The 21,447-nt window shown below is 37.2% G+C and overlaps 1 protein-coding gene across 27 annotated transcripts in view; it reads left to right on the top strand.

Annotated features, from left to right (window-relative positions):
* The window catches only part of LTBP1 (latent transforming growth factor beta binding protein 1), a 445,556-nt gene that overhangs the window by 266,203 nt on the left and 157,906 nt on the right, over positions 1–21,447 (top strand). For all 27 annotated transcript variants that reach the window (XM_077959737.1, XM_077959738.1, XM_077959736.1 and 24 more), the window contains one exon: positions 1,863–1,934. In XM_077959737.1, the coding sequence (XP_077815863.1) occupies positions 1,863–1,934 (72 nt within the window). The remainder of the gene's footprint in view (positions 1–1,862; positions 1,935–21,447) is intronic.

Here is a 21,447-nt window from a genome sequence, read left to right as displayed (position 1 = left end):
CCTTTCCTTGGTTGGGACTCCTCTCTAAATCATGTTCAGTTTGGAAGGAAGCAGACTTTCCTTGGCTTTCTCCGCTATGGTTTTGTGTTCCACACCTCTTTTTTTTGTTTGTTTTTTTCACTCAAACTAGTTCAAACTTTACTTTTCAAGTGGCTTTTATTTAACATTTGAAGTTTTTATTTAGCCACATACAGAACGGCCTTTCGTTGTTGATCATTTTTTTTTTTTTTTTGCCGTGAAAACTTAATTTTAAATCTGCAAATGATTTCATTAAATAGTTTGTGACCCATTAGAAATGTGCTTAGCATGAACAAGTCACTTGTCCTTTAAAACTTTTGAGAAGAAAATGAACATAAAATCCTAAACTGAGGAGGACTGTAAGAGATTGCCTGGTCTGGCCCTCTGCCTTGAAGTAGATGACTGTTGAAACTTCTAAAACAAGTTAATATCCATCTCTTTTGTCTTTGAGGAGTTTGCAGCCAGAGATCCCACAATCTCTGCAGGAAGTGTGCTCCAGTGGTCTATGGGACAAGACAGACGTGAGGCCAAGGAGCTGAATGGGGGGACTCCCACACGCCCATATCTCCCCTCTTTTAATTTGCCTTTCCCAGATGCCTCACTCTGATCTCTTTTAGTCATCTGGGGGAATCTGAAGAGAGAGGAAATACAGCAAAGAAAAGAATTGAAGTAGAAGAGGGACACCCCAGTACCTATTCACCCTGTTTGTTTAGTGGTGATAGATAAAGCTTATATGGGGAGGCTGAAATAATTTTATGTTTTAATAGAAAATTTCCCTTTTTATTTTCTACTTTCCCCTTTTACTCCTCTTTCAAGTCTTTTTAATGGTCTAATCTTTCATCCCATTTTGATTATAGCTTGTTTTCTGTTGCGTAGTATTCTCTTAATAGAATTCCTTATTGCAGGACATAGCAATGGCATTTGACATTTTGGGAGTGCTTGTCACACTCAAGCCCTGTGGTAGGCATTTTTCATGAATTCTCTCTAAACTGCGGAAGTACTCTTCCTGCTCAGTAGGTGGGAATTACCCTCATTGTATAGAATTTCTGTGTGAAACCCAAGAGGCTTGTTTCCCAAGGTCACAGCTATTGATAGGAAGAGGATTTGAAACCCACTTCTGCCACATCCCAGAACTTTGGCTGCATCCACTATGCCAGGTGGCCTCTCAGGTCTCACTCAAGAGTATCAGAATCTCAGGAAATAGGATTTTGTTGAGAAGTTGGTGATTGCAACATTTGTATTGTTTGCCTATTCTGAGTGCAGCCCTTTTAATTTCCTGACTTCCTCTCATCACCTGCCTATTCTTCTCAGGTTCATAATAGTAAGAATCATCTCATGACTAGGATGTCCGAGCCAGTAATTAGGATGAGTGTATAATTTATTGTCTAAACTGGGACACTTTGGGGAGTAAAGTACTGTTAATTAACTTTGCTGGAATAACAGACATCACCCAGAATGTTCCAGGACATGTAGTAACCCTACCTACAATGGATAAGAAAATCCAAACCCTGAAGCACATCACTGGGGAGGAATAGATGCTTTGTGATGGAAATATGTAATCACTAATTAGAAGAAAATGTACAACAATCTCAAGATTGTTTCAGTTAACATAATAAAGATTTACTGATAACTTCTTGGGACTTTATTGCAAAATAAGAAGTATCCTGAAAAATAAGCAGAATGGGAAAGAAATTATGGAGATATACATTGGTATTGGTTTCTTGTATTAATAAATGAATAAGTAAGTCTGCTGATGCCTTAAATGGCTTCAGATGTCGCTTATAATAGTCTAAGATTGTAAGAATGTAAACTAAGTGTGTAACAAAGCATTTCTTCCCTTACAGCTTATCATGGATACAACCAAATGATGGAATGCCTACCAGGTTATAAGCGGGTTAACAACACGTTTTGCCAAGGTAAGACTAACTGAATTCATTGATGTGAACTCAACAGTTGTTTTGGTTTTTAGAAACGTCAGTTGTTTGCCACAGCTTGCTCATTCGCCCAGCCTGTCACAGTGAACCATCTCATGTTCACTCCTTTTGGCTAAGGAAATAGAAGGAAATAAGTTTAAAGTATGGTTATTGGAATTGCTTTATTACCACTGACACTTGCTGCAAGTTTTTAATCTAAAAGAGTTTGGATAGGAGTTTGGATCACATTAGAGAGCACATGTGGTTTCCATGCTAGTCATATCCTTGCATGGGCATGTGCACATATGTGCTTGCATGCACCCACATGTACCTGGCAGTTCTACTTCATTGCCAGTGCATGGTTGGGCAACAGAGTTCCCTTTTCTCCTGTCATCGAAATGTTGCTGGTCATGTCAGGAACTAGATATCAGAGTAAACACATTTTGCTTAGGCAAGAAGAAAAGCTATGTAGCTAAGTATGAAATGCCCTGAACACTTTTGCTCAGTTTATGTTGAACAGTACAGCAAAGTTGTACAAGCAGGGGGAAGCTGGGAGATTGTCTGGTCCAGTGTCTACTTTATAAATAAGAAAACTCAAGCCCAGAGAGGTTAAGTGACTTTCTTGTGGCAGCATAGAGCTGAGATTATAACTTGAGTTTACCAAGGCCTAGTTTAGTACCCAATATGATACCATATTTTGTTTTAGTTACTTTATGGGAAGATCAACGCTTCTAATTTCCCTTTACATGTCTAGGATGAAGATGTTATTAGTAACTTGGAAATACGTGTACATTGAAATCGAGAAAGCAGAGAGCCTCCCAGAGTCTAATAGAACCAAAAGCCATGTTGAGAACATGGCACATGTCTTCTGACTTGTGTTCTGAGGCTCTGTATCCTTGACCAGCATATGTATTTAGGATAGAGTAGATTAAGGTCATGTTACAGAGTATAGGTTAACCCCCTATTCAAATGGCTCATGTCAAAGGAATATCTTGATTACCTGAGAATTTTCTCAAGTAAATTGTCTATAGTGCTGCATCTGTGTAACTTTTTTGATGTGTAGAGTCTTTGTTAACATAAAAGACTTTTCTTTAGAAATGCACATATATTCTGTCTTTAAAAGACTTTTTCTTAAAAATATTGTAAGCCCTCATCGTGTGTCACAGAATGTTGAGAAAATTAGAATTAACCACTTAAGGAGAGGCCACCCATGACACATTTTGAGAAACATCTGTAAAACTTAGTAACATGGGAATATTGGATTATTCTATGTAATTTTAGAGTCAGAATTTAAGGTATCATTAAATTAATTAGATGGATGAATGAGTAGGTTAAATTAAATAATGAACAGATTTTAAGATGCATATTTTACAGTATAAACCAAGTTATTGTTTTATAGAATTGGATAAACGTCTATAGCCTTAGCACATTTGTAGAATGCATTAGTAGAAATAGAATGAACAGGGCAGTGGAAGTAACAACCTTGTACACTGTGCCCGTCAGACTGATTTTGGGGTTTGGATGTTCAGTGTTCATTATTGTCTTTTGGTTAATAAAGTCAACCAGGTTTGTGAAGGGCCTAGAAACATAAGTGTGTTTAGCACACAGAAGTACAGACTGAAGGGAAATATAATGGCTGCCATATAAACACGCCTTTAAATGTTTGTAAACATGCCACTAAATGATTAACTGTCCTACAAAACAAGACGTACCTAATCACAGAGGACATTTCAGGAAACTAGGTGTCTAGGGGCTAAAACTTATGTGAAAAGCTGAGCTGTAATTCCTTTCTTTTTATTCACAGTCTCTGTCCCAGGGGACAGATGGTAATGATAGCATCATAGAACTGGAATGTGCCTACAAGCCATCTAACCTTATATACTGTTTAGGGTAAAAATACTCTATCATATCCCTGGCCAATAGTTATTATGAAACTGTCAAATCACCTGTATGGACAGGAAGCTCAGTACTTCCAAAGACATTTCATCACAAGGTTGTTGGGGAACTCTATTCTGCAGAAAAGGCTTTCTTGTAGTTGTTCCATTAAACTAGAGGACAGAGGAGGGTCCTTGTTTATCCTTCACTATTTCAATCCTGCATAGCTAATTGTTAGATACATTTTCCAGAATGTCAGATGCTCCTAATTTCTCTTAACGTCAAATGGATAAAATATACATATGTTCTCTAGGTATGGTGTGTTTGTTTTTATTTGTTTGCCATTTTTTACCATTCATGGATACTTAAAGACAGTAGGCTTACTCTCAGATAGTTTTATGGTGTTGTTTCTTCCTTATGTATTTGGAATAATTCACAGGAGAAGACATTTGGCCTGGAAGTTTTCTTTTAGAAAGTGTTTCAGTTATGGAGCAAATTAATAGCTATACTATTATTCAGATTTTCCATTACTACTTTGTGTCAGTTTTGATAATCTATATTACCTTAGAAAGTGCCATTTTATCCAGAATGTCAAATTTATTAATATGAAATGTTTTCCTAATATTCTCTTGTTTTCTTTTTAATTTATATAGCAACCCCCATCCCTTTTAGTTATATTGCTATTTGTGCTATATTTGTTTTTCTTGGATTAGGCTTGCCAGTGGTTTATCAATGTTACCAATTTTTTCCCCCAAAGAATCAATTATTTGCCTTGTTGAAAACATTTGTCTATTTCACTGATTTCTGTTCTTTGTTTTCTTTTCCTTTAACTTTTTGTTCAATAGCTACTGTTCCTAATTTCTTCAGATGCATACTTAGGTCATTGATGTCAGCCTTTCTTCTTTTCCTGAAATATAAATGAAAGTAAATTTCTATCAGTCTAGATTCTGACTTTAACTGTGTCCCCTAATTTTGTGTCATATTCTTATCTCTAAGTTCAAGTTTTAAAATAATTTCCTTTAATTTTTTATCAGCATATAATAATTATACATATTTACGGGGTATGTAGTGATGTTTTGATACTTAAAATGTGTAGTGATCAGATCAGGGTATTTAGCAAATCCATCATCTTGAACATTTATAATTGGAACATTCAGTGTATTTTCCTTCTACCTATTTGAAACTATGTAGCTATGGAACACTAGAACTTATTCCTATTTAGCTGTTGCATTAGTCCGTTTTCACGCTGCTGATAAAGACATACCCAAGACTGGGCATTTTACAAAAGAAAGAGATTTAACTGGACTTACAGTTCCACATGGCTGAGGAAGCCTTACAATCGTGGTGGAAGCCAAGGAAGAGCAAGTCACATCTTACATGGATGGCAGCAGTCTGAAAAAGGAGCATTTGTGCAGGGGAATGCCTCTTCTTAAAACCATCAGATCTCACGAAAATTACTGTCACAAGAACAGCAAAGGAAAGACTTGATCCCATGATTCATTACCTCCTACCATCTCTCTCCCGTGACACATGGGAATTCAAGATGAGATTTGGGTGGGGATACAACCAAACCATATCAGCTGTCATTTTGTATCTTTTAACAAATCTCTCTTTACCTTCACCTTCCCTCTACCCTTACCAGCCTCTAGTTATCTTCTGTTCTACTTTTTACTTCAATGAGATCAACTTTTTTTAGCTTCCACATATGAGTGAGAATAGGTGCTGTTTAACTTTCTGTTCCTGGCTTATTTCACTTAACATAATGTCCTCCAGTTCCATCCATGTTATACAAATGACAGATTTCATTCTTTTTTATGACTGATTAGTATTCTGTTTTGTATATACACCACATTTTCTTTATCCATTCATCTATTGTTGGACACCTAGGTTGATTCCTTATCTTGGCTATTGTGACTGGTGCTGCAATAATAAGTTCAGTTTTTAAAAATTATTCTGATTTTATTATTGACCCATGGATTATTTAGAAATGTATTGCTTAATATCCAAATACTTGTGAAATTTTTCTTGTTGTATCAGTTGTTGAGAGAGGTGTTAAAATTGCCTGTTATGATTATGGAATGAATGTTTTTCTTTCATGTCTGGCAAATTTCAGTGTGTGGTTTTTTACCTTTACAATGGGTGTCTTATAGAAAACATGTAGTTGAGTCTTGCTTCTTTTCTACATTCTGATATTTCTGCCTCTTAATAAGGGTGTTTATTGCAGTATAATCTAAAGTAATTGATCCAGGCATAGCCCATAATTGGGGCCTAGCCTGAGAGGGTTTTTGGCTTTGCTCAGGAAATAATTCAAGGCTGAGCCAGCAGTGAAAGAAAGCAAGTTTATTAGAGTAGCAGGTACAACAGAGTGGCTGCTCCATAGACAGACCAGGGCTATCCCACAGGTGGGGTGGCCCAGCATAGTAGCAGCAGCAGTAGCAGCATACAGCAACAGTAGCCATCCAGAGCAGCAGTCCCTGTAAATGGCTGGCTAGCTACATTTAATACTCACTGTTAATAATATGCTAATTAAAGGTCAGGTTATTTAGAATTTTCTAGAAAATAAGTGGAGGAGTTCCCGGAACCATGTAAGATAACTTCTGGGTCACTGTCATGGCATTTGTAAACTGTCATAGTGCTGGTGGGAGTGTCTTGATGCTAATGAGCAGTGAGGGTGACTAGAGGTTGCCTTCATGGCCATCAGCTGGTTCTGGCCGTTTTTTCTGCTGCATCCTATTTTGATTAGCAGGGTCATGATTAGTGCTCAGAAAATAAGTTCTGCTGATCTCCTACCTCATAATTATTGATGTGGTTAGATGTAGGTCTATCTAAACATCTTTGTCTGATCAGGAATTTTTTTGTTCTTTTCTTGCCCTTTCCTTAGAATTCCATTTTAGTTTTGGCTTTTTACCAATACATTTTTGTATCACTTTACCTTTTTTTTTTTCTTTTTTTGAGACAGAGTCTTGTTTATTGCCCACGCTGGAGTGCAGTGGCACGATCTCAGCTCACTGCAACCTCCGCCTCCTGGGTTCAAGTGATTCTCCTGCTTCAACCTCCTAAGTAACTGAGTAGCACCAACACACCTGACTAATTTTTGTATTTTTAGTAGAGATGGGGTTTCATGTTGGCCAGGCTGGTCTCGAATTCCTGGCCACAAGCAATCCACCCCTCTCTGCCTCCAAAAGTGCTGGATCACAGGTGTGGGCTACCGTGCCTGGCCTTTTTGTATTATTTTAAAGGGAGTGCTCTAGGAATTATAATGTATGTAGTAACTAATAGACCGTTTATATTATAATTCCTAGAGCAATCAGGAATTTAACAGTTTAACTTTTCACAGTCTATTTAGAGTTAACATAGTACCTCTAAACAGAAAATATAGAAACCTCGCCTCCAAGTAGATCCTCTTTTTGGTCTGAAGATCAGTCTCCTGCTTACGCTCCATGCCATACCCATAGTAAAAACCACCATGAGAGTCTCCCAGACAGTAGTAGGATTTCCTCTTACTCTGTGTTGGAATTATTTATTCACATTATATGTTGTTGTTCACCTCTTTCTTTTCCTGACAGGCTGATTTCTCAGACATCAAAGACCCAGTCTTATTCACTTTTGTGAACCCAGAGGCCCAATTTTTAAAAAATAGATTCGATGTGGATGAAGAAAGGGTTCCTTTGTTGTTGATGAGATAAGAAGCTTTTTTTTTTTTTTTTTTTTTTTTTTTTTTTTTTTGACAGAGTCTCACTCTGTCACCAGGCTGGAGTACAGCAGCATAATCTTGGCTCACTGCAGCCTCTGCCTCCTGGATTCTAGCAATTCTCCTGCCTCAGCCTCCTGAGTAGCTGGGACTACAGGCACGCACCACCACATCTGGCTAATTTTTTTGTATTTTTAGTAGAGACAGGTTTCACCATGTTGGCCAGGATGGTCTTGATCTCCTGACCTCGTGATCCGCCCACCTCGGCCTCCCAAAGTACTGGGATTACAGATGTGAGCCACCACGCCCGGCCGAGAAGCTCTTATTATAACTTTATTTTACTTGGTCAAGTACCAGTGACTTACAAATAAAACCAAAATATTTTTAGTGATTCATGATAAACTATGTTTGTAAGCCCAGAAGTCATAAACTTATAAAGAGGGAAATAAAGAACTAAATAATTTAATGAATTAATTTGATTTGAATAACTAAATTTACTGTGTGCCAGATGCTTTGTTTAATAAGCACTTTATGTCAGTTATCTCCATTAGCCTTTAAAATTTCTTTTTAGAGTAGGTACCATTATATCTCATTTTACAGGAGAAATTGAGACCTAGAGAAGCTAAGTCATTTGTACAGCATATTGCTTTTAAGTGCTACATGTAGGAATTAAACCAAGGTAGAATGAGGCCAGAACTTATGCTATCAACCATCTTGTTCTGTTTTAGGGAAAGGGAACTAACCTTTATTGATCATTTACTATGGGTTAGTCCATATGCTATCTACTTGGTTTAATCTTCAAACAGTCCTATGAGATTTGGACATTATTAGTCCCAATTAGACACTGAGACACAGAGAAAGTAAATAACTTTCCCAAAGTCACACAGATAATTAATAAGCCCAACCAGGGTTGTTCTCTCTCTCTCTCTCTCTTTTTTTTTTTTTTTTTTTGACGGAGTCTCGCTCTGTCGCCAGGCTGGAGTGCAGTGGTGCAGTCTTGGCTCACTGCAATCTCTGCCTCCTGGGTTCAAGTGATTCCCCTGCCTCAGCCTCCCAAGTAGCTGGGACTACAGGCGTGCACCACCACGTCCGGCTAATTTTTTGTATTTTTAGTAAAGACGGGGTTTCACCATGTTGGCCAGGGTGGTTTTGATCTCCTGACCTTGTGATTTGCCCCCCTCAACCTTTCAAAGTGCTGGGATTACAGGCGTGAGCCACTGCGCCTGGCCCCAACCAGGGTTATACTCTCACACCACCTATGGCCACCTTTACTAATTATATATTTGTATGTATTTTGTAAAGTATCACTGATGCAGATACTAGCTAATTAGAAGATATTCCATCTGTTGTGAGAGCTAATAGAAGTCAAAGAAATTAATATTAATTTTGTTTTATTTGATTAAAAAGTGATGGTTATCAGCCAGCTGCAGTGGCTCATGCCTGTATTCCCAGCACTTTGGGAGGCTGAGGCAGAAGGATTGCTTGAGGCCAGGAGTTTAAAACCAGCCTGGGCAACAAAGCAAGACCCTGTCTCTACAAAAACAATAAAATAAAAACATGCTGGGTGTGGTGGTGCATGCCTGTAATCCCAGCTACTCGGGAAGCTGAGGCAGGAGGGTTGCTTGAGTCCAGGAGTTCGAGGCTGCAGTGAGCTATCGTCGTGCCACTGCACTGAAGCCTGGGCAACAAAGTGAGACTCTGTTTCTAAAAAGAAAGAAGGAAGGGAGGAAGGAAGGAGAGAGGGAGGGAGAGAACGTTATATAATACATTTCTTCTACTGGCTGATTAATGTTTTGAACAATTTATATTAATAAAAATACTGCTTTAGAAGTGATAGAAATGCACATTTGCAAGTAATCACTTGCTGTCTATTTTGCATATTAGAATGGAGAATTATTCAAGTAATTGCATGAGTTTTTGTTTTTTATTTATTTTTTTTCATTTTCCTGTGTTGGTACGGCTGACTGACCCTCAGCAAACTTTGTTCATACTGAGCATATTAGATGGTTCTACCTTAGTCAATTCACTGATGGTCTACTGGTAACCCCAAATCCTGGCTTAGGTCTCAGGAGGATATTTGTAAAGCAGTGTTATACTTTTTGGCAATGATTCTAGAGTGAAGTAACACACAAAATTCTATTTCATGGGGCCTCAAGGAGGCACTGCTAAATTATATTACAAAGGCATTTGACTCATAATATGATTTCATTCAGTATAATCTATTAAAATTACTATTGAGAGAAGGACTTAATTTCACTCCCTTTGTGATATTGATGGTCAGTAAAATGAAATCGAACTTGCTCACATTACATATGTACATTCAGTTTTCCTAGACCCTTAAAGCTTTTTGATTTTGTTTTCCTAAAGTTTTTCAAAAGGAGCCCATTTAGCATCTAATTGCTCGTGCCTTCCACATTGTTCTTACAGTCTAATGTCTTCTCAGTTTACAAAGCACTTTTAAAATTAAAGTGGTTAATAACTAGAATTACATTATTTCCTTCAACTAAGTGAACTAATGTCCTGAAACAACTTTTACTAATGTGCACTCAGTAACAAAGAACCAACTGTATACATGTTAATTTGAGGAGCTTTCAAATAATTGCCTTCAAAGTTGTTTTTTTTTCCTCCTCTCTAGTGCTGCTGCAATTATCTTTTCAAAGGAATGATTTATTACATATACACACCCGGAGCTCCAAAACAGCCTTGCTACCCTCAGCATTATGGAATTGTTATAATTTGCTTCATTTATCATAACAAACAATGCAGTTATATGCTCTGATAGATCTAGAGTGGCATTTGTCATTTGATTATTTTGCTATAAAGGTTTGATGTAGAACGGGAATTAAATGAAATAATACCTTGCAGAAATAATACTAAGAGCTCCTATGTCCGTGCTGCTTTTCTTTAATACTCAGTCCTTCCCTGAGTGGAAATACTGAGTACTCTCTTTTGTCCATATTTTGCCATAAGTGGGTTCTTAAAAAGTTAGATGTAAATCTAAGTTTCAGAAATAGAATTTGGTTCTGAAAGTACTTGGAGAATCAGTCTGTTGAGTGAAATATTTTATTAAAAGCAAATATCTCTTTTGACATATTAAAATCACCTACCAGTTTCAGTTTACAAGGATAAAATCAACTTAGTATTGTTTTCTACATTTTTAGCACGTACTGTGGGCAATACCACAGTATCTCAGCACGTGCTAAAATGTAATTAAAAGACATCTACACTTTTATAGTTCAGTGTATGTATATTCCTTATTCATAGATCATCTCGAAGACTTTTTAAATGACTCAGTATTCCACAAAGATTAATTGCTGGGGCACTCCTTGCTATAGGCTGAAGTATGTGTGATGAATGATGGCTAAGACATTGTTCCTGCCCTTGGAATTTAGTGTAATGAAATCAGTTTGAGTGAGCAGGATGCAATTTGCTTTATTTACTCTTCAAACTAGCTGAATTTTAGCTGACTCCATATGAGCCCATTAAAGGAAACAGGAAAGAGCTAGCCACATAATTTTCTTTCAGCGCCATTCTATTATACTCGTTCTGCTTTAATAAAATAAATTTATGAAACCGATACATTGAGGCACAAGAATGCTCATTACCAAAACTTTCAGTGTAGCCTCCTTTTAGATAAAAAGTTCCTTGGAGTGCATCGGAAATCACATTTTATTTGGACAAAAGAAAAGATAATGTACATATTTTCAGGGGGCGTATCTGTTATTAAATGAGACTCAACAGTCTTGATCAATATTCTGCATAAGGAGTTTTTGGTTGTAAAGTGCTTGTCTGGACTGTAGCTTGCATTTCAGACCTCTTAATGACTACCAAAAAAATATTGAGTGTGAACTGCAGTACTGTGAACAGATAAAGGAAGATTGGTTTTCGAATGCTTTGAGAACACTAGATAAATGAGGACTAGAAAGTGCAGGTGAGACCCCCAAGAAAGCCTGCCTGGCTGGAGAAAAGAATGTGTCTTGCAGCATAGTGCTGGATTGAAACAGGTAGGATGAGATGAAATGATTGAGAGTTTTAGGGCAAAGCTCTTATAATTAATCGCATGCACCGTTTGCATTATTCTCATCTAGAGAATATTTGTGTTCAAATCAGTGGCTTCAATTAGTTTCTTAGCAAACAAGCATTAACATTTTTAACTGGGTTTATTTGCGTGCAATTAATTATGGGCTTTGTGATATGTGCTGGGAAAACAATTATTGGATTTGTTCTGCTTTTAACATAATGTTAAAGAAAAATATTATTTATAACATTTGTTAAAGGACAGTGAGGCAGACTTTATTCAGGTAACTGTTGTAACAGGTATAAGGACTACTGCAGTGGAGTTTTGGGGTAGGGGAGAGAGATTGGACTCAACTCTGAAAAGAAGGAAAAGTAAAAATTTATCACCAAGGAGTGAGGGTGAGGGTGTGGTATCAGTGGATGAAAAATTACTAAGAGGACACATCGGGGTAAGGGGGGATTCTGGCCAAACCAACCTAGGAGGGTATTCTTGCTGAAGGCAGATCACGGTGAGCAGACATTACCTAGGGGTTGGTGGAAGATGAGGAACCCAATCAGATATCCAGCATGGGGGATTCTGGCTAAACTAACTTAACAGGATTCTAGCTAAAACTGGACAATGCGGAGACAAATACAGAAGCATGCATGAAGGCAGAGCCTGGTTGAGAAGAGGGTTCGGAGGAGCCTGACTAGAGTTTGATCAAGGAGAGCATCTTTGTCAATGGAACACTGAAAGGCCATTATGGCAACCTCTTGGAAATTTGGAAGAAAATGGATTTATGGCTTAGACCAGAGTCATTATTTTACAGGTATTGTCAAAGGTATACACCTTTGACCTATTTCCTTGATGGAAATAAAGCCCTTTTCCCCTCATATACCTAATAGTTAAATGAATTTACTGTCATTTTTCTGATGGCAGTATTTTTTGTATCCTGTGCTTGTTTTCTGCATTTGTTTCTTATTTTGGGGAGGATTTGCCACATAAAATCCAGAACACCCAGTTAAATTTGAATTTCAGATGAACAACAAGTAACGTTTTTAAAGTAAGTACATCCCAAATTATTTATTTGAAAATCAAATTTGACTGCTATCTTGTATTTTTATCTGGTTAACCTGTATTTCGAGGTTATATTCTTTAACAGATCCTTTAGTGAGGGTCACTAAAGTATATACTTTATGTGTCTGAAAATATCTTTATTTTGCACTCATTTTATAATGAGACTACTCGTGTGTACAATTCCAGATTGGCAGTTGTTTTCTAGTGGTGCTTGACTATATTATACCAATGTCTTCTGACTTCTGTGTTTTGACACCTCTTCCTTTGTAGATAATGTCTTTCTCTCTTTTGAGATAATCTCCTAATTCCTTATGTTCTGTAGTTTTATCATGATGTGTCTATATTTAGATTTATCTTTATTTTACTCAGAGTGTAATGTCAATCTGAAAACTCATGTCTTTCCTCAAATTTGAAAAGTGTTCACCTATTACGTCTTTAAATATCACTTTCCACCATGCTTTTCTGCTGAAACTCCCATTAAACAATAGTTGGAGTCTGGTTTTCATGGCTCTTAAAAAATCTTTTGTCTTTTTATTCTCTTTTTTGCTGCATTTTGAATGGTTATCTCAGTTCCATTTTCCAATTTTCTAATTTCTGCTTTACTATGCCCATCTAGGCTTTATCCCATTTGTTACATTTTTAAGACTGTTTTTCATTTCCAAGGTTTCTAATAAATTATTGTTCATAGCTACCTGTTCTTGTTTTATATTCTTTAAGTATTCATTTAACTGGTTAAGGCATGCTGAAAATCTTTAAAGAATCTTGGTAAAACCATTTCGTAAAATTATTTTCATCTAGAGAATATTTGTGTTCAAATCAGTGGCTTCAATTAGTTTCTTAGCAAACAAGCATTAACATTTTTAACTGGGTTTATAAGCTTACTTTGAATCAGAAGTTTATTTTCATCCTCCCCACCCTTTTCCTTTTTCTGTCTAGCAATTTTATGGAAATTTCCACTTGGAATCTGGGGCCTGTTGGTCTAGAGCTAGATTATAATGGTGGCTTCTGACCCATGGAGCTTTTCTTTTTATGATATTGTTTGCATAAGAATGTGATAATTTTCCTTTTTCTAATATTAGTAAATTTACTTTTTGTTCATGATTGCCTTACACAACTTTTCAATCTACTTATATATCTTGCTAACTTTTGTTTGTTTGTTTGTTTATGTTAACTTTTGTTGAATGACTGTTCAGTGGAGCCATTGTGTTAAGTGCATTGGATACAGCCTTGTGAGATAAGTAGTGGTGTGTGTGTGTGTGTGTGTAGCTCCCTCTTTTCCAGAGCTAATCACTACCCTTTCAACTTCAGATCAATTTTATCTTATGAAATTTCAAGTAATTCAGTAAGTGTTTTCTTTAGTGTCTGGCTTCTTTCACTCAACAGTATAGGGCCAGTACAATTTTCATTTTTAGAGTTCTGCCTTGTAAAGTGAAAATATTCGTTGATGTTTTTATTTAAATGCTTTTTCCCCTCTTTCATCTTGTTCTCTGACTTCTCTGCTTAGGCACCATTGCCCCAAAGTTACAGCTTTGTCTCCAAAGTTGCCTTCAGTTGCATTATCATAAGTGAGTTGCTACGTTTCTTTCTTTCTAGAAGGTTTTTGGGAATATATAAGAGAGTGATGTGGGCATAAAGATGAAACTTAGATGAGATTAGGCACATTCAGAGTGGTATGGTTGTAGACACAAGCATTCCTGTACACCAATAATAGACAAACAGAGAGCCAAATCATGAGTGAACTCCCATTCACAATTGCTACAAAGAGAATAAAATACCTAGGAATACAACTTATAAGAGATGTGAAAGACCTCTTCAAGGAGAACTAGAAACCACTGCTCAAAGAAATAAGAGAGGACACAAACAAATGGAACATCTTTCCATGCTCATGGACAGGAAGAATCAATATAGTGAAAACGGCCATACTGCCAAGAGTAATTTATAGATTCAATGCCATCCCCATCAAGTTACCATTGACTTTCTTCACAGAATTAGAAAAAACTACTTTAAATTTCATATGGAACCAAAAAAGAGCCCGTATAGCCAAGACACTCTTAAGCAAAAAGAACAAAGCTGGAGGCATCATGCTACCTGACTTCAAACTATACTACAAGGCTACAGTAGCCAAAATAGCATTGTACCAGTACCAAAACAGATGTATATAGACCAGTGGAACAGAACAGAGGCCTCAGAAATACCACCACACATCTACGACCATCTGATCTTTGACAAATCTGACAAAAACAAGCAATAGGGAAAGAATTCCCTATTTAATAAATGGTATTGGGAAAACTGGCTGGCCATATGCAGAAAAACAGTAACTGGACCCTTTCCTTACACCTTACACAAAAATTAACTCAAGATGGATGAAAGACTTAAATGTAAGACCTAAAACCATAAAAACCCTAGAAGAAAACCTAGGCAATACCATTCAGGACATAGGCATGGGTAAAGACTTCATGACTAAAACACCAAAAGCAATGACAACAAAAGCCAAAATTGACAAATGGGATCTAATTAAACTAAAGAGCTTCTGCATAGCAAAAGAAACTATCACCAGTGCAAACAGGCAACCTACAGAATGGGAGAACATTTTTGCAATCTATCCATCTGACAAAGGGCTAATATCCAGAATCTACAAAGAACTTAAATTTACAAGAAAAAATCAACTCCATCAAAAAGTAGGTAAAGGATATGAACAGACACTTCTCAAAAGAAGACATTTATGCAGCCAACAAACATGAAAAAAAGCTCATCATCACTGGTCATTAGAGAAATGCAAATCAAAACCACAATAAGATACCATCTCACGTCAGTTAGAATTGTGATCATTAAAAAGTCAGGAAACAACAGATGCTGGTGGAGAGGATATGGAGAAATAGGAATGCTTTTACACTGTTGGTGGGAGTGTAAATTAGTTCAATCATTGTGGAAGACAGTGTGGCGATTCCTCAAGGATCTAGAACTAGAAATACCATTTGACCCAACAATCCCATTGCTGGGTATATACCCAAAGGATTGTAAATCATTCTACTATAAAGACACATGCACATGTATGTTTGTTGCAGCACTGTTCACAATAGCAAAGACTTGGAACCAACCCAAATGCCCATCAATGTTAGACTGGATAAAGAAAATGTGACACATACACGCCATGGAATTCTATGCAGCCTTAAAAACGGATGTGTCCACATCCTTTGCAGGGGCATGGATGAAGCTGGAAACCATCATTTTCAGCAAACTAACGCAGGAACAGAAAACTAAATACCACGTGTTTCACTCAGTGGGAGTTGAACAGTGAGATTACATGGACACAGGGAGACGAACACCAGGGCCTGTCAGGAGGTGGGGGACTAGGGGAGGGATGGCATTAGGAGAAATACCTAATGTAGATGACAGGTTGATGGGTGCAGCAAACCACCATGGTACGTGTATACCTATGTAACAAACCTGCACATTCTGCACATGTATCCCAGAACTTAAAGTATAATTTAAAAAAAAGAAGATGAAACTTAGAATCTATTGTTCTTGGTATATGTTTTCGAAATAATAGTAGAAAACCAGCAGGTAAGAACTAAGACTGCAGTGAACCAAACTTGATAATTCAGTTCTTCAAAACACTTAGAAATGTTTAATGTTCCTTTTGTTTAGCCTACCAGAGGTTAATCATAATTTTCTGTTGTATTTTCTTTTAATCTCAGAAACTGTCATGTACTTAGTATGATGCCAGATCATGTTTTACAATGGTCAATGGCTCAGAGGGAACTGATTGATAATTTACTGATTTGAAGGTGTTAACTGTCCTGGACATCCTGTTAGAACTACTGCTGTACTTTCTAGTTTAAATATGCACAGTATTTTCAGTAAGAATTTAAACAGCTTTTGATCTGGACCTGACCACCCTGTTTCAGCATTTTCAAATCAAATTGGTACCATTCCTGTGCATTTTAGAATTATTTTTCTGGTGTGTCCTCTTACTATGCTGGCATAGGATTCAAAAAGGAAATGTGTTTACTTCATTAACTTTTCCTCAGGAAAGACAGTAGTGAAGTGAGTCATTAGCACATTGTATTTTTCAATAGCTCTTTGACCTTAATCTCTGTGGCTATAAAATGAATGGGAAGATGCCTACTGTATTATGAGTGATGAAGAAAGCCCATGATGGATTCGTGTGACTGTGAATATTTCAAGGAGAAGTTAATGCAGTGCCTGTAGACTACAGTCATGAATCCAAGACTAACAGAGTATGTGTTACTAGCAGCGTCTTCCATGTGTAGCACACATGTATCAAGAAATAAATACAAGCTGTTCTCTGGGCTCTGATAATTCCTTTATCATGTTCCCCGAAGACAGAAGAATTGGAAGGAAAGGAGTTGCTGCCACAGTGGTTTGACTTTTTTCAGTGAGTCCAGTGATTGAATCCATCCTATGGTGGATGATCATTTTATAATCACGGGACAGTTACAGGATCATGGGTAGGCTTTAGCAGCAGTGGGGCCTAGATAGAGGCAAATACAATCATGAAGAGACTCATACAATAGTCTTTGAAGCTGGCCCCAGAGAGCAACATTTCACAAAATGTTTCCACAGACCACCAGTTCAGAGGGATGTTAATAGATTGTGTGTTTAAAAGGGTCCCACAGCCAAATGTGTAGAAAAACCAAGTTAAACACAGAAAAAACAAGAGATTTTGCCAAAGGACTCCTCGGGTTTTAAATATGCTTGTGTATATAGAATAGGCAGTATTTCTCAAACATACTTGGCTGCAGAACCCCCGTTTTAGCAGAGGTCTCACAAAGTCTGTGTTTTGTGTAAAATACCTTGGGTAAAATTGCTGTAGAACATTGGTTTTCAAATATTTTTTTCTCCACTTATCTCCTAGAATAATTTTGAAAAAGTTAGGTGTTCACACATCTTTAAGCCGACATCTACATTTTAATTAAAAAGTTAAGTGGATACAATAGGTTAATTTCTGGCACATTTATATTGTATGTGTGCATTAAATATTTTCTTTTTTTTTTTGCTCTAAGTAAAGAAGAACAAAGGTTTAATTTTTCTCTAATGTTGATGCTATTTAAGTCTAAAATAGCTAGGCAGATAACATTTACTCTGTGACATCATCTAGGAAATTTTAACAAAAAACTTATAATTTATATAAAAGTAATTTATATAAAAGTATTTTAGAAAGTCAACTCTAATTCCTCTCTCTTTTATCTACTTACCTTTCTGCTTGCCATCCCTGATCAACTTTCACTTTCTCGTGGAATTCTTGAGTGGTCTACCTAACACCTGCTAAGCTAAATTAGGTACCCTTTACCATCAACATGGAACACCCCATTATAACACATATTGTACTATCCCTGCTCCTGTTGGACTGTTACACCATTGAGATAGGAGCCTCTAATTTTTTTTTAATTATTTATTATTATTATTATTATTATTATTATTATTTTTTGAGACTGAGTCTCGCTCTGCCGCCCAGGCTGGAGTGCTGTGGCCGGATCTCAGCTCACTGCAAGCTCCGCCTCCCGGGTTCACACCATTCTCCTGCCTCAGCCTCCCGAGTAGCTGGGACTACAGGCGCCCACCACCTCGCCCGGCTAGTTTTTTGTATTTTTTAGTAGAGACGGGGTTTCACCGTGTTAGCCAGGATGGTCTCGATCTCCTGACCTCGTGATCCGCCCGTCTCGGCCTCCCAAAGTGCTGGGATTACAGGCTTGGGCCACCGCGCCCGGCCGCATTAAATATTTTCATCAAAACTTTGGAGCTGCAGAATTGGTTCATGCCATTGATAAACAGTCTCTGCCATTTAACCTAATTGATAAAGCCAGATCTTCTTATGAAACACATCAGACTCATTATCTTTCCTGTGACTCTATCCTGGGTTGTTATGTTTGTGAATTGTTCATTTATTCTGTGCCTGCGAGAATTTTACCTTTCAAGACAGTGTACTTAGAAAGGCCTAGAAAGATTCTGGATTGACAAGAGGTCAATCCAGATCTCAGGGATCTTGACTTGGTCAAGAACAAGAAGGCCCTGATGAAAGGGGAAGATAGGAAAGGAAGACTGGCAGATATATTCTTAGGCAGATCGCTTCAAAAAGAAACATCTGAAGGCTGGAGATCTATAGATTAGTTCCCTTAAAAGTATCCAAAGCCTGTGTGTACACTATAGAATATCTTCATGTTCCTTCATGGGTATGTGTACCCAGTGCAAAGTTGTTCTTTGGAAGTTTAAGAAATATATATATTGTCTTAAAGTGAACTCCTCTACCTAAAGTATTTATTAAATTAAATAATTAAATCATTTTATTATTTATATTATATATATTATCTGTCTGGGATTATTATTTATTATCTGTGTGGGGAAAGTATTTGTGTCAAGAGGTATTTTTCTGCTTTCAAGTTGAAGGCATACTGCTAATGTAATTCTATCATGGAATTTCTATTCACTAGCAAAAGCTGAACACATACAGGTGAATCTCCAGAAAGCTTCATATTTTCACACAGTAGAAAGATCCTCATGTCCTGTTCTTACCTTGTCCTGACTCCTGTTGGACATGCCTCATTTCCTGTATAAACTTGCATCACTAAGAAGACAGTAAATTCTTACTCACTTTGTTAAACATACATACTTTTCCGTAGAAGAGATGCATAAAAATATATTTATTTCCCATAAGGGCACTTGTGCTATTCGTAATATATTATGCACCAAATATCATACTGTATTTATTCCCTGGCATTTTCAGCCCTGGCAACTGGCAGATTGTTTTGAAGTTGGAGAATATTTAAACTACAGGTAACCTTGGGGATTATATAGTTCAGCCCATCTGTGTTACAGGAGAGGACACTGAGATCAAGAGAAACTCAGAGACTTCCTCTGGGTAACATAACATTTTGTCCAGTTGGACCAAAAGGTAGATCTTTGTGGAACATTCCTTCTATTATTTTCCCCCATCCTCTTCATCCTTTTTAGAAATATGGCCTTGGGCAAAATTATCTCTATAAAATGGAATAATTATTCTTGTACTGCTCACCATCTAGAATTGTTGTGAAGTTCCAATGAGATACGGTGTGCTATAGAAATGTAAAGAACAAGGTAGAAGGAAGATGAAGGTCCTCACTTCATTGTCAGCCTATCGCATCATTCCCCTGTACTGAAATATTTAGGCTGTTTTATGTTGGGTTGTTCATAGGGAGTCTCTTGTTATGCATGTATGCCTGATTACTCTAAATTTTTCTACTACCTGATTAATAGAAGCCCAACCCTCTTATTTCTGTTGTATTAGGTTGAACCATAGGACATTGCCAATATTTGACCATTTTAGAAGAAGAGCAGTTTTAGAAGAAAAGCAGTTTTGTATTCTTGAACTTCATCTGTGGGCTGAAGTATGTGGTAGGCTATACAGGCGGAGATACCTGTAAATGTTTTAAGTAAGTGGAAAAGTATGTAAAGCTCCTTCATGTTAGCAGTAGCTGTGTGGAATTTGTCTACTCTAGAGGAACGCTTGGGTCTGGATGAATTTCTTTCCTAGTTTCTGTTTCTATAAACTTCTAGACTGCCTGCCTGAACACAAAAGCCCAGGTGGGGATAGGGAATGGGTGACTGGCTGTATGTGGGTGCTGAACCCCTTCAGCCATTTATTCTGGCCTTCATTCTTTAACTCAGGAAGTTGTGCTGTATGCAGTGGTTATACCACTTCTTCAAAGAACAGACTTCTACGGTTTTCCAGAGAAATTTGTCATCTATAGAGGGAGAATAAGGAATAAATTCATGTGTTTTTCAAACTGAATATTAAAATACTTTTGATTTAGTTAGAATCCATTAAGGAAGGTTTGTTAACCCTTTAAAATATGAGACTCGGCTGGATGCAGTGGCTCACAAGCTTTGGGAGGCCGAGGTGGGCGGTTCACTTGAGGTCAGGAGTTCAAGACCAGCCTGGCCAGCATGGTGAAACCCCGTCTCTACTGAAAATAAAAAATAAAAATAAAAAAAATTAGCCGGGCATCGTGGCACGTGCCTGTAATCCCACCTACTCAGGAGACTGAGGCAGGAGAATCGCTTGAACCTGGGAGGCGAAGGTTGCAGTGACCGAGATTGTGCCACTGTACTCTAACCTGCGCAACAGAATAAGATTCCATCTCAAATAAATAAATAAATAAAAATATGAGACTCCTGAAATGCTATATTGTTGTTTAATATTATTTAGAAATAAGCTATTTATAAAATGACAAATATTGTAATCAAGTTTTATTTGATTAAAGAAAGAAGATAGCTTTAGGCAATGAAGTCTAAATAGAATTCTGGTTTACCATTTGCCCATCACGTTCCGTACAATTGTTAAGTCTAAATAGAATTATGGTTTACCATTTACCCATCATGTTCCATACAGTTGTTAAGTCTAAATAGAATTCTGGTTTACCATTCACCTGTCACATTCCATACAGTTGTTAAACTTTGGCCTGATGATGTCTTCACTTGGAATGTTCTTCTCTCATCCAGATACAATGCGTTCAGTTCAACCAATGCTTTGTTTTAACGTATTTGCGAGTCTCTGACATCCTTCAGTTTAATTTAGGAAGCTTGTGACTACCTGTCTAGGAAAATCACTTAGACAGTTGCTCCTGTTTCTTAATAATTAGAAAGATCTTATTAATTTGTTAATTTCTGAAGTCCTATATTAAAATTATGGGGATAAATTGTTTGTTGGCTGGAAAGGGGCACAAAGAACTTTCTGAGGTGAGGGAAACATTCTTAATCACGATCTGGGTGGCGGTAACACCACACGTGGATATGCAAAAATTCATCTAGTTGTATACTTAAGATTGATATACTCTAGTGTGTGTACATTAAATATAGGACACAAATCCAATCTCTAA

Source organism: Macaca mulatta, chromosome 13 (assembly GCF_049350105.2).
Source record: "Macaca mulatta isolate MMU2019108-1 chromosome 13, T2T-MMU8v2.0, whole genome shotgun sequence".
Taxonomy (NCBI): domain Eukaryota; kingdom Metazoa; phylum Chordata; class Mammalia; order Primates; family Cercopithecidae; genus Macaca; species Macaca mulatta.
This window is presented reverse-complemented; position numbering and strand designations above follow the sequence as displayed.